The following is a 12,954-nucleotide window of genomic DNA, read 5'->3' on the forward strand; positions in this document are numbered from 1 at the left end:
GATCTTCATGGGGGTCAGTGATTGACATATGACCCCCGCATTCCTTACAGGGCTTAAAGCCGGACTTCCTTGAGGCAGACATGTCAAAAGAGAAAAAGATACAAACGAAATTACAAAGTACCCAGTCGAAAGTATGGAGAGTCCCAGAAAAAACCGTTAAGCGTCGATAGCGTGGAAAAAAAGGGAACTGACTTCATCACGCCGACGTGGTCCTCTTATGTCTCCAGTGACGTCATGCGGAGCCGTGTGCAGTGCCATGGCATTGTGACGACCTCGTCGGCGTGGAAAACTAGGAAAAATGTTAGTGGAATGCTGGCGCAGGAGATATTCATGAGATGAGGAATCCACAGGCAGATGTATCCATCAGAATGAAGCTGTTTTACTTCGCAGATGCTGACCAATAATGTTGATGGCTGCTGGCTCCTGCTCTCCCTCAAAGGTTTCCTCAGATGAAGTTGTGGATTTTTGGATGTGGGTAATAAGACAATTGTGATGGCTTAAAGATTGATGAACCTGGGTTGCCAATCCAAAAGCGTGCAATGAAGCCAGGAGCGTTTCCTTCCTTTTCTAAAAGCCTACAGCTTTACATGCTGTCAGCCTATCCTTTAATCTTTTGCAATTAACCATCAGCATGCAACCAAACAAAAAGAATTACTCAGCAAGAAAAAACGAAAAATCTCTTGCTGAGTTTTGGATTTCAGATCTGTTGGCATCAAAAATTAAGAGAATTGCCTAATGATTCTACAAAAGTAGCCATACAATAATACATCTATAACATCCACTGTGGATCAGATAACCTGCCTGGTCACTGTAGGAAAGTAGAAAATGCTTCTTATGGTTAAACCCACTTTTTGCTTGATGTGATGCTGTTTTGACTAGTCTGACTGGGATCCGGCTAATCAGGATCCCAATCTATCTGATTTCTCCCTAAACTGTTGTGTTCAGTACCTAGGTACATCCCAGATTGGATCCTGAGGCACCCTAGTCAGTCCCTAGTATATGGTACCCATATTCCCAAGGCATAGGTACCCCAAAGGTCTCCCATGGGCTGAAGCATGTATTATGCCACCCATGGGAGACCATTCAAATTGAAACTCCAGGCCTGTCATTGCAGCCTGTGTAAGTTGATGCTTGCACCACTTACTAAAGATATAGGTTTACTATATCGAAGGGTCACTGCACTTAAAACCTATAAGTCACCCCTATAGCAGGCCTTGAAAATCATTAGGTACAATAGCAATGGTCAGAGTCTATCGATTCACTGTAACATCAAATGTTATTCAAACATTGAGCACAAAATAGTTACACCCAAAGTTTGCTTAGCCTTTTATTTGTTGCTTTAGCACATTATAGATCAGGTACCCAATTTAACTCAATGAGTACCTAGGTTTATGAAGTATCAATACATTCAAACATAGAGAATTATTCATTCAATTGCTTCATTGAATCACATAGATGCCTACGGGCATTGCTCTCATGTAAATGTAATATCAAAAAACTTCATGTGGAGAAGACAACACAATTTGTACCAAATAATAGTATTTACAATGCGCTCGAAGTGATGGAAAAAGGGAAACAGTTGAGTGGGGTAGGTGTGATGGGTAAGAAGTGAGGACTGGGTAAAGGTGGTTGTGACTTAAAAACAATCACAGTGGTATATAGGCCCTTCACAGTCTGTATTTCGATCTGCAGTTCCAATATACTCTTATACATAGGATCCGTTATATTCTGTTAATTAGTCCTATGATTAGAGAGTGGATATAGTCTGGTCTACGTTTCGACCCCCTGGTTAAAGGGTAGCTTGTGTCCTCATGCTGGGGTCTTCTTCAGGACAGAGAGAGACAGGAGCGCTTTATCACAGGCCCTTAGGTGGCCATTGTAGGAGGACCGTCATGGGTTCCTTTCTTTTCAATTGATAATCCCGCATTCATTGGGACAGGTGGCCTTCCATCCAAACAGTTAGTTCTTGTTATTCAGTTAATCATTAGGCAGGATGCTTGGTTTTAAATGAGAGGGTGCCCCTGCATGAGCAGGACACCCTGCAGCCTAGGTAGACCATTCTCCTGGGTTGTCAGTAAAGCACCCATTTACTATATAGGAGGGGCATCGCATAATTAAGCGATGACCATCTCAAAATTGGCTGCAACGAATCTGATCACGCTTGGTATCAAAAACGTTGGAATCGTACCCCCAAACCGTAAACGGTGTGGGAGGTAGGATTCCAAGCACTGGAAGAGCCCTCCGTTAGGCTCTTCCAATGCTTCTGGATAGCAGAAAATGGTTGCTGCCGACCAGAGACACATTTCTGCCCTCCTGCTGCTGAGCCAAGCTCGAGAAGAGGAAAGTGGAACAATAGGCATCCTGTCATAGGGAGGTGTGACCCCTCCCAGACAGGATTTAGTGTATTAGGGTTGGGTGGGTACACTTGCCAGTGCCAGAAAGTGTGCATGAGGGGCACATTTGGTGTCCCTGTCATTAGGCTAGTTCAAACCAGTCCTGGGAGGCATTGGCTCCCACTCTGGCGTGAGACTGGACAGAGGACATGGGAGTAACCTCCCCCCTGTCCAGACCCTCCCCTGGGAGGGTCCCCTGAATAGTCTCAACCCTTCCCCTAGGGTACTTAAGGGCTTACCTGAGGGTGGGTTCCTAGATTTGTCGTGGGAAAAGATTCAATTCCAATGCCACTTCAACTTTGACCGTCTGGACACACTGAACTTAGCTGGAATTCGTAAGGGCCTGACTTAGTCTCCCTGCATCGTCTGTGTCCGTGCTTCATACAGAGATTCTGCAAGGCCTGTGGAGCAAAGACACTTGTAGGAATCTCTCTTGAAGTGAAGGATTCACTTCCCGGCATTCACAGGCACCTCATCACTGCTAACCGGTCTTCTGATCCCGAGCTCCTGCAGACTCCAAAGGGTTCAACAACACAGGTGTTGGTTTGCTATGTAACTCGAGGCCTGAGCTGTCCTTTCACTGAGTTTGAGGCAAGTATCCCTTGTGGGGGCTGCAATAACCAAACTCCTGTTCACTGCGTACTTTTGCAAGTGCAAAGGCTTGTTGGCAACTTTACACCAAGTGCATCAGGCTGAGCCCCAACCTCTGGCAACTTCTTCCACCAAGATCTTCAGCCACATCGCATAGTGGCCTGCTGCTTTGGTAAGCTGCCCGATGTTCTCCTGCTACTCCAGTGCCTTCGGCCTAGGGGTCCTGTGGAGGGTCATCTAAGTCTTATTTGGGCTCCCCTAATTGCTCTGGCCTGCCCAGACTCCCCTGCTTTTGGTGTGTCCCCTGGACCTTGCTGGTCCCAACTTTGCACCTTCTTGACTTCCTGCATGGGTTGCATTTGCCAAGGCTTGTTGGTGCTCCAGCCACACACCAACCCTCAGCACTCGACATCCTTCGTGGGACAGCTCGTATCCGGCTCCTGGTCTTCCTCAGCATCACCTGGTCACCACAGCAACAGAGTCAAGGTCATCGTCATCTTCCCTGAAGCACCAGACATTGGACGGCATTCATCTTCCAAGTCTCCTGGTCACTCCTGAGTGAGACTCTTTCCCCTCTGCTTTCAGGTACTCATCTTCAAGAATACATGTCTGGATTCCCCAGGACAGTTTCTCCTCTTCCATGCACTTTCCTGAAGCCTTCCAATGGGTTGGACTGCGGTTTCCTACACCACTTCACCCGGCTTCCCTGGTGTTGGTAGCGTGGGTACTAGGGTATCCACGGGTGGGGTGGCTCTCCAACCGTCTGTCTTCCATGGGGTTTCTTCAGGTTCCACTGGGAAGGGTCCTTACTCTTTAAAAATACAACCACAACTTACACGTAGAGTTAGTTATAATATTACAAGTACATTATATACGTCTATAAACACAATTTAATTGTTAAGGTAAAACTAACAAATAGTCAATGATTATTTTGACCAATTTTAGAACTGCACAAACGAAAATTAATAAACTGAGCTGAAAGGACTGCAGTCCTTGATGCACTGAATGAATCAAAAGTAGATTAAAAACGTACAGTGTATCACCATGGCCTAATCTTCCACCATCTCCACAGCCCCAGGAGAAGACCTCGCCTGTTATTGCCAAGGCCAGATAGTGCTGGCCATCAGAATGAGCTGCAATCTTCACAATGTTTCTTGTGCAAAGGCCCTGCACGGGCTGAGGTGCCTGTAAAGGAGACAAAATAAAAAAAGAGTTGCACGTTGTAAAGAACAATACAAGATATAGTAGCTTTTAACAAGGGTTCTACATTCAGATAGCATTTTTTAAAAATTCTTTAATAAGTGGTCATATTTAGAAAACCTCTGCATTCTAAATTCCCAACTGGGAGGATAATAATTTCATAAATGTAACACATTTTTGGGTATACTTCTATGAACCCATTGCTTTGGATGTTGCAAACAGAACATTGCTCTGCAGGAAGTTTATCGCCAATCAGGTACGTTTATCTGAAGGATCAGGCCAGAATCATGTCCTAAAATGAACTGCTGTCATGTGCCATGTACTACTATAACCTCCAGCTAACTAATGCACCTACTCTATGCTGAGATGTAGGTATTGTCAACATAAAACTGAACTTCCCAGAAACACCTGCAAAAACAATGTGATTCGACTCCTAGCCCATTTGTACCCTACACATGGCTAGCACATAACTGCAAATACACTTATGAGATTTCCATTACATAGATGTCCAGTTGACTAATCACAAAGTGTTTTGCCAGATAAAGGAATATGTTACTGAGGAATTGCAATGAGCACTACATCACAGATGAGCTAGTCTACTGAAATATATTACCAAGCACTGAAACCTAAACATTAGAACCGATTACGGCCATATTTACTTTCTTACTCTAAACTCATTCATGGCATTGGTGCATAAGGAGTGTGTACATTACCTTATTACAGTACCCTTTTCGATGCATTATTAAGATTAAAACCCTGTTCAAAGGTACAGAACACCTAAAATAAGCACAGTGTTACCTGTAGAATTTATTCCTGGTTTAAGATTTATCCTGATAAAATTATGTACCAATCACTCTTCCCGGTAGACATAGTCCCCAGGTAAGTTGATCTTATTCCATCCAGTGGGAAAGCATTAAGGTGAAACAGAAAGTGTATTTCTGCCTTAGTCACATTGTATAAGGAGATCGACAACTGTGCAGCAGTCCTACTACTTTTTGTGTTATCTTCGCCTATTAAAGAAGTAGAAGTCAGCATTTACGAAGGATAATGACACTAGCCAATGACCAATATGTGCAGAGAGTGGGCAGGGCTTTAGGTCCATACTCTAATACAGCATGCTTCGCCCATGCTCAACCTAAAAACAGGAGAGCTACTCACCGCCTATCCACAGAGAGAACTAGTTTCTAGAAGGGAGACCGAAGATTATGATGTGCAGGGTCCAATACCCAAGATGGATAATGGCACCCACACAAAAATGCCACCATTTTGAGTAGCACACAAGCATGACGTCCTAAGGACTACCAATTAGAAGGAGATGGGTGGTGCACAGCTCGGTTAGACACAGTTTTAATAATTCTTGGAAGGACGGGTGCACTCCAGGGTGGCGTTTCCGTCAAGCGCCTGAAAATATAGAACATGTGGTGTACGCAAGAATATGCATGTACATCCCCAAATGAGGCACTGGAGTTCGTGTTCATTATTCAAGTGTCGAATTACTTATATTCTTCATTGATGTCAATATCATTGAGAAAGTTTTCATGAATGATTACTGAAAAATAAATCTACATCCTACCAACAACTTTGGAATCATTTTGTTGATCACCTACGGAGTGCCTCATTTGGGGATGTACATGCATATTCTTGCGTACACCACATGTCCTAAGGACTACAACATTCTTCTATCCAAGTAGCCATGTGAAAAGTCACACTAATGAAACAAGTCTTGACTCTACAGTGAAATAGAATAAATAATGAATTGTAGAAAAGTTTCGAGTTTTAAATATTTGATCTTTCCAAGACCAAGCATGCCCAAGAGTATAGTATGAGAGGAAGTGATAATTTTGATTTCTAATTTCTCTAAATTGAAATCAGTGTGACTGAGGACTAGCACCTGCAGCACTAATCTGAAATCTTTTTGGTGAATTAGATGTGCGACTTGCCTGAGTAAGTGAAATTGACAATGGCCAGTCTTTTAAATTATGTCACTAAGTTGTAGAAATGAGAGTGAGGGGTATACATATATTTCCAGACAATAGGTATGTGGGTCTAGGGTAGGGGTGTCCATCCAACTTGTAATGAATCTTTATTGCAGGGGCCTCCAAATGAACAGAAATTTGGTTTTTGTTGCAACAAGCTTCAGAATCTGGCGGCAAATGTAGCACCACTAGTTAGGTTTTCACATTTTAGAGGTCATTTTAGGTGATTATTATCCTGTAAAGAGGTCTATTAAATCAAAATATGTAAATAGATCACTTAGGTGATCCATTTAGTTCAAGCTGTATCGAGCTGGGTAGCAGATACATTGAAAGCCAAAGGTTGGAGCATGTAGCGTTAAGTATATTTAGTGTCAGCGACATTACACTTCGAGGAGTTGAGAAATTAGCTCAACTCCATCCCCTCATTTATTTAGTTTGTCTTGGTGTTACATGAAGGTAACCAACATGGAGACCGAGATCCAATGAGAGAAACAACGATTGGAAGAACCAGGCTTCCATAATAAATAAAAGGCCTAGAAAATGTAAGATGGCTAATTTAGATGGTATGTACTTAGGCTTATTGGGTATTTATGAACATGGGGTTTAAGGCAAAATCAAAGAGAAAGCATTAGAATTCTGGGGAGGTTATTGTGTGCACTATTTTGGAAAATGTTCTGAAGTTGTTGACTCTGCAAGCTTAAAAATCAGCAAATTACAGTAGGTAAGAGTAGCAGTTCAGTGGGTGTACTTCCAAAAGTAGTCACTGGCTCCAGCAAGATTTTTAAGTAATTGTTTTATAAAACAAGTTTTGAACCTTACATAAACATCACTGACATAATAAATAAATAGATTCACATTTGTAAAACGCAAACACATCACCCCTTAAGGTTTCAAGGCGCAGTGGGCCGTAGGGGAGATTAAGTGAGCTATTACCCAGAGTCACATGGTGCTTAGCTGAACTGCCACCAAGGATCAAACCGGGAGTCCTGTGCTCCAGAGTCAGGTGCTCTGGCTGCTGCGCCACACCTCTCCCTCCCTCTACTATTACAATGATTTTATTCAAACAGTTTCTGGCTCACAGAGGGATGGAGAGTTGAAAACAAGAAGCAAAATATCAAATAAGCAGAAATGAAAAAGAAAGCAAATGCTTATTTTAAAAGCAGTAAGCACTTATTGTCTTTTATCCCCTTACCAGAGTGTCGCTGTTGTAGTTCTGCATATAAACACGGCCATTTCTGGATAAGATTAGAAAGCACTTCTCTGCACATGCAATTTGCGTAACCCCAAGATTGGCAAGCGCTTCACATTGAATAGGGCCATTCACATTGGCATAATATTTCCAGCCTAACAAGCCCCAACCTATGACTTCCTGTAATGAGCCCTGCAAGTTTAAACAAAAAAAGAAAGTTTCAATTGAAAGTAGATTCATCACAATTTCATTTTCATCCTGTGATTTTTTATAAGGAAGGGCACATTCTAGACTAAAACTTTTTAGAATACATTTAACTTTGAAGTTCAAAGGCACATTGATATTTAGAAGGCCCTCTTTCCTATGCAGATCACAATAAATGTAAATTTATCGATAGGTCATGGCAAAGAATAAGACCACGGAGATAAGGAGCCTGTTGGGTTGGCACACATAAGAGGAGACTGTTTCCAATCCTATAATTATATGGTTCAAAGGATGAATGATCTTGCCAAATCAGGTCCCCAAGCCATCACTATTCACCCACTTTTACGAGCAGTTCTAGATATTAATTCATGTATTCAATGTGAGTGGCTTCCATAATGCATGATCAATGCACGATTGAACTAAAACAGAAAATTGTTCTTTTTATATTTAGACTGAAACATCACCCAGGTGCACCTCAAAGACGTGTACTGTAGGTCAGCAGTGCATATTAGGAAACTGCATGAAGCGCACGGTTATCATTGATACAGCATTATTGTAGGGGTACTGCATTGAACCTTTAGTAAAAATTGATTAAAGCATCACATTCTTCATCTTAATCATTAGTGAGGACAATATTACTACAGTAAGTCACTAACCCACATACCTATGCTTCTAGACCCTTTCACCAGCAATGTTTATTTATATAATCACAAAAGACGCTGATATTGGGCCAGGAAAATCAGAAAATGTAGCTAATCTTGATTCCAACTAAGGTATTTGGTTGCCTGTCATGATGCCTGAATTCCCAAAACTCCCAGATGTTCAGAAAGCACTGGCTCCATACCGCTATAGCAAGTGCTTCTAGGAGCTTCATGCTATATTAAGAGCCCACTCACATTCGGGGACTAATGTGTCAGCAAATAATATCTCAGGTTTCAATAGCAAAGCTGAGCTCTTACACTGATGTATATATTAATGCGTTCAGTGTCCCTCTGCCAAATAGTATGTGATGTTACAAACTTGACCAGTACACTTACTTTTCATCAAAATTAATTCAAGCACTTGGACATGCAAAAGAAAAATAAACAGGAACCCACCAGGGATTCTTATACAAACACTCCAGACCTATTTTGCAAGAGTGGTACAAATTCATAAAGATATTCTGACTTTATTCAATAGTAAACAGGCATATTTATCGCACGTGGTGACACAAAGAATACTTCCATGTTCTTAAGTGTTATTGTGGCCTCGATGCTCAATGCTGTGCTTACAATAAGTAGTTCAGTGTGGTCTAGGAGCACTCTGCAGCTACCAGACCAGCAGCTTGCTGTACAGAGAGCAAAATTCAAGAAGGCTGTGAGAGAATGATGGTTTTCTCTGAAGTGCACACCGAAAGGGGATGTGGCATTCACAGCCATAGAAGAGAATAGAAAGGCGGGGGCACAATAGCAAGCAGCAGGTTATACAGTAGGAGTAATGTCATAGGGAAATCAGGTGCTACACCCTTTTGTTGGAATGGTGGCAAGCGACCAAGCAGCGGGAAACTGCAGGAAGGCCAGCAACATCTCGAGATCTAGGGGGCAACAGTTACTAAGAAGCAAAAGTGCTTCCACAAAAAGGCAGTGGTTCACCCAGAGGCTCTTAAGCTCCTAACTGTTCGTGACAAACAGTGCCTCAAGCAACAGGGATGACACTCGTGTCATAATGTGGAGAGGGGCATCAACGCACTTCTTGGGGCATGCTGGGTAGCAGTTTTGCCACAACAGTCTTTAGCACTCTCCTTGTCCTCAAGCAACTTATACTCCTGCAGCTCTCACAGTAGTTGGGCTTCAGAGCATTTTCAAACTGTCAATTGGCAAGCTAGTAAGGCGTTCTCTACCTCCTTCACCTCGGCAGCAAGAAACAGAAGCATGCCTTCCTTAATGCTCAATCTGGTACCCACTTCTAAAGGAGAAACTTCACATTGCTCCAGCTCCAATCCTTCACCTTTACTGGTGTACAGAGCTTCACTAAACTCAAAATGTGAACTTGCTAGCCTAACAGGGCCAAACTATATGGTGAATCAGGAGCAGCTGGTGCTGAACCAACAAGCCACAAGCTAATGGTGCAGCAATTGCACTTACGGTGAAAACAATGAATTCCAACTGCATCTTCCCTCAGGCAGAGGCCAGTAATGAGGTGATTCACAGTACATAAAGCTCATAATGCCTAAGGATCAAGCGCCTAACAACTCTAGAAGGAAATGTGCATTTCTGAAAGAGAAGTGGCTGTTTCTCAGCTTCTGCTCCCTTTACTATGATGTGACCTATGAGCAGGCAGTGCAATCTTTTTTGAGAGGAGAACAGAGGCAAAGACTGCAGTCATTTTCAAGATGTTGCATCTTGTCAGGCCACAGGTCAACTAGTCGAAACTAGCGGTCTAGTTGAAGTCAAAACAACGATTTTCTCCTCTCTGCGCCAATGATAGCTTACCGATGTAACCTAGGTACATAACAAACTAGGTTACAGTAACCTGTGCAGGAATGAGGAAAGAGAAGAGATGCAAGAAAAACTGTGACACAGCCGCGGAAAGCCCTCCACTATCTAGTGTGGAAACCCAAGAAAAGAGGGCTTAAATTCATGTGCGAGTGTCAGGTTCACATGTGGGTATTCAGCCTGGGCTGGCCCAACATCCTTTCCATATACTAATAAACACCCCACAAACATACCACTCATGCTCCAGAAGAAAGATCTACAGTCATGACATACTGCATCAAATTACAAAGAAAGGCTAGTAGCCAGCATTGCCCAAAATTGGATGTCATGACTATCAATTAGCTGCTCCATACGTCCATCATACCGTTACACGCCCTGAACAATGGGACAAATGTTACCCATGTTAAAACAAGAAGCCCTCTGTGTGCCTTCCTATCTCCAACAGAGTTGACTACTTTGTTGGAGAGCATATAAATAACAAAATCATATGAAGCACCCCTCAAGAACCTCACAGAATGAGTCTCCTCAGCAGGAAAACATAACATGGTCAACAAAATCGATACAATTAGCACAAGGGAGGCGTACAGTATTTATTCTGTGCAAAGGACGTCTGATGTAACATGCCGTCCATCCATCCTTCCATCCCCATAACCAATATGCCAGAATTTACTCCTGTCCAGTAGAAGTAAAATTGAGCTAACTGATTAATATGGAAATGTTTTCTCCAGACCGAAAGGAAATATTTACCAAACTGCATTAAAGAGAGTAGGTTGTTAGCTCAACTTGGTATTTTCTACACAAGAGGCAAAGACAAACTCAATAAATCACATCAGTCACTTCAAACCAGTAAGCCTCTGCCACTGGCATGTAGGGAACAAGAGATCAGAAACACAAGTTTGTTCTGGTCTCGAACGCTTTATCAGATGTTGACAAAAAAATATATGGACTGGAAAGTCAACTGTATAAAAATAGCAATTTTTAGATTTGCACTACAGTCATTAAAAAAATGCCTTTTTCTGATGTCTCATGTTGACCATTGCTAATTGAGCAAACTGAGGTGCCGTTAAGCACTTCAATGTATACCTTTTGGCTGAGCGTTTGTTTTTTGTGGTTTATTAATAGATCGGTTTATTGTTTTTGCATTTACCAAACAACATTCAATATACAACTAAGGCTCTACGTTAAGGCAACATCAATGGTAATACGGTGATAAATGTAATCCACGTCGCGACCACCCTTCCCCCAATCATAACCAAATATAAGTGGAAAGAACAAAGCATAAGACTCAGCTGTCGTCATCCATACAACCTGCAAGCCTGGACCCCAAATCTTTTAAAGTTTAGAGGTGCACCCTCGCAAAATTTATTTCCTTTCATCTCTGCAGTAGAAGTCCATCCAAGTGGTGGCAAAATAAGGTTTATGGGGTCGCCCAACATCTGGGTACCAGGTAACAATTCCAGCAAACAATCTCTGGTATCTAGTGTTAGACCAGACCTCCATAATCACTAAGAGGGCAAGCTTATGTTCCAGGGTTTCAGAGACCTGTGTGATAAGCTTATGTATTGCAGTCCAGTAAAGAGCGATGAAAGGGAAGGCCCATATAACATTGCAGAATGACCCATCTGGGTCCCCGCAACGCAGGCAGCATATGGTCGCTACCCGGCCCATCTTCCACAGCCTATCTAGGCTACAGCATTTGCAGTGAAAATAACCGAGTTGTATGAGTCCACGGTTGGAAGGGAGAGTAAACCAACCCCCATGAAGCCAGTTTCACTTCACGCCCGTGGTCATCCTTGTCTAGCTCCCCCATGTTGTTTACCCAGGTGTCTTGTAATTTCCTGAGGTGATCAGGCACATTAAGGAGGAGGGACGTGTGTAGGCGGGAGATGCCCTTCTGACCCTCAAGACCCTTGGTCAACTTTGCCTCCAAGGGATTGTAATCCTGAACCTCACTCAGAAACCCCATTTGCCTCCAGAGCATGTCTTACCTGCAAGTAATGTGATTAAGTTGGTGAACTGCTCTAGGTAGTGGGGTTTAAAAAAGCCAAGACTGTTCCATGTCAACTAGCTGACCCTTCGAAGCAGAACGTTTGAGTCACGGACAACCATTTATAAACCACAATAACATAATCCATTCCCCAGTATTAGTTGTTCCCCTGAGGATTCCATTATCAAGTTAAAAACACACCCAGAAAATCTACTGTAAAAGGCAAAGGGCCACATATAATTTAATCTGCATTCTCCTTATGAGCCTCCTGAACATAAGTTACTGCCTCTTCACTGCACTATTCCTGTAAAGCTATGCTCTCCCACACTCACCTAGATGTGAGGCATTTAGATGCTTAGCTTTTTTGTTATTTCATAAAATTAAAAAACACATTTTTTTTCTTTTCTCCCTTGCAGACTGAGATCCACCTTCATTAACACTTCCTGTTTCTGCCTGGTACCAAGTTCCTCACTGGAAGTTGGGTTGTCACCTCTGGAGCAATGCACTCTAAAAACTCAAAAATAAGTCTGTCACAACTCCCACTCTACTCTGATCTGCCCATTCCCAACTACCTGATCCCCCATATTTCACCCTAAAAGTCTAGCTTCACGCCCCTCAATACTCTCAGACCACACTGTACTACTTTGTCACAGTACAATGCATCCTTTCTACCACAACCCCACCAGACAATTTACCTTCTCCCAGTAATCACATAAGCAATCTTTTACAATCTATTATCCTAGGTCCTTCCACCTCATTCAGAAGGTACAAAATGGGTATGCTGCAGCATCTCAATCTTAATTCAGGATTCTTTGCACAGGCTTCCACAATCCTCACCTTTTTCGTTTGGTAACTTTATTTGGCAAAGTGTGCAAAACATTCCTTCCCGTCTGAGATTCTCTTTAACAGTAAAGACACTTTCAATAGCCTTACCTCAAAC

The 12,954-nt window shown here is 42.6% G+C and overlaps 1 protein-coding gene across 5 annotated transcripts in view; it reads right to left on the reverse strand.

The window, feature by feature from the left end:
* Positions 1-12,954, reverse strand: part of HERC2 (HECT and RLD domain containing E3 ubiquitin protein ligase 2) — a 1,676,463-nt gene that overhangs the window by 1,463,451 nt on the left and 200,058 nt on the right. For all 5 annotated transcript variants that reach the window (XM_086934186.1, XM_086934185.1, XM_086934187.1 and 2 more), the window contains exons 11-12: positions 7,353-7,541; positions 4,018-4,169 (exon numbers count right to left, since the gene is read on the reverse strand). In XM_086934186.1, the coding sequence (XP_086790312.1) occupies positions 4,018-4,169; positions 7,353-7,541 (341 nt within the window). The remainder of the gene's footprint in view (positions 1-4,017; positions 4,170-7,352; positions 7,542-12,954) is intronic.

Source organism: Lissotriton vulgaris, chromosome 8 (assembly GCF_964263255.1).
Source record: "Lissotriton vulgaris chromosome 8, aLisVul1.2, whole genome shotgun sequence".
Lineage (NCBI taxonomy): Eukaryota > Metazoa > Chordata > Amphibia > Caudata > Salamandridae > Lissotriton > Lissotriton vulgaris.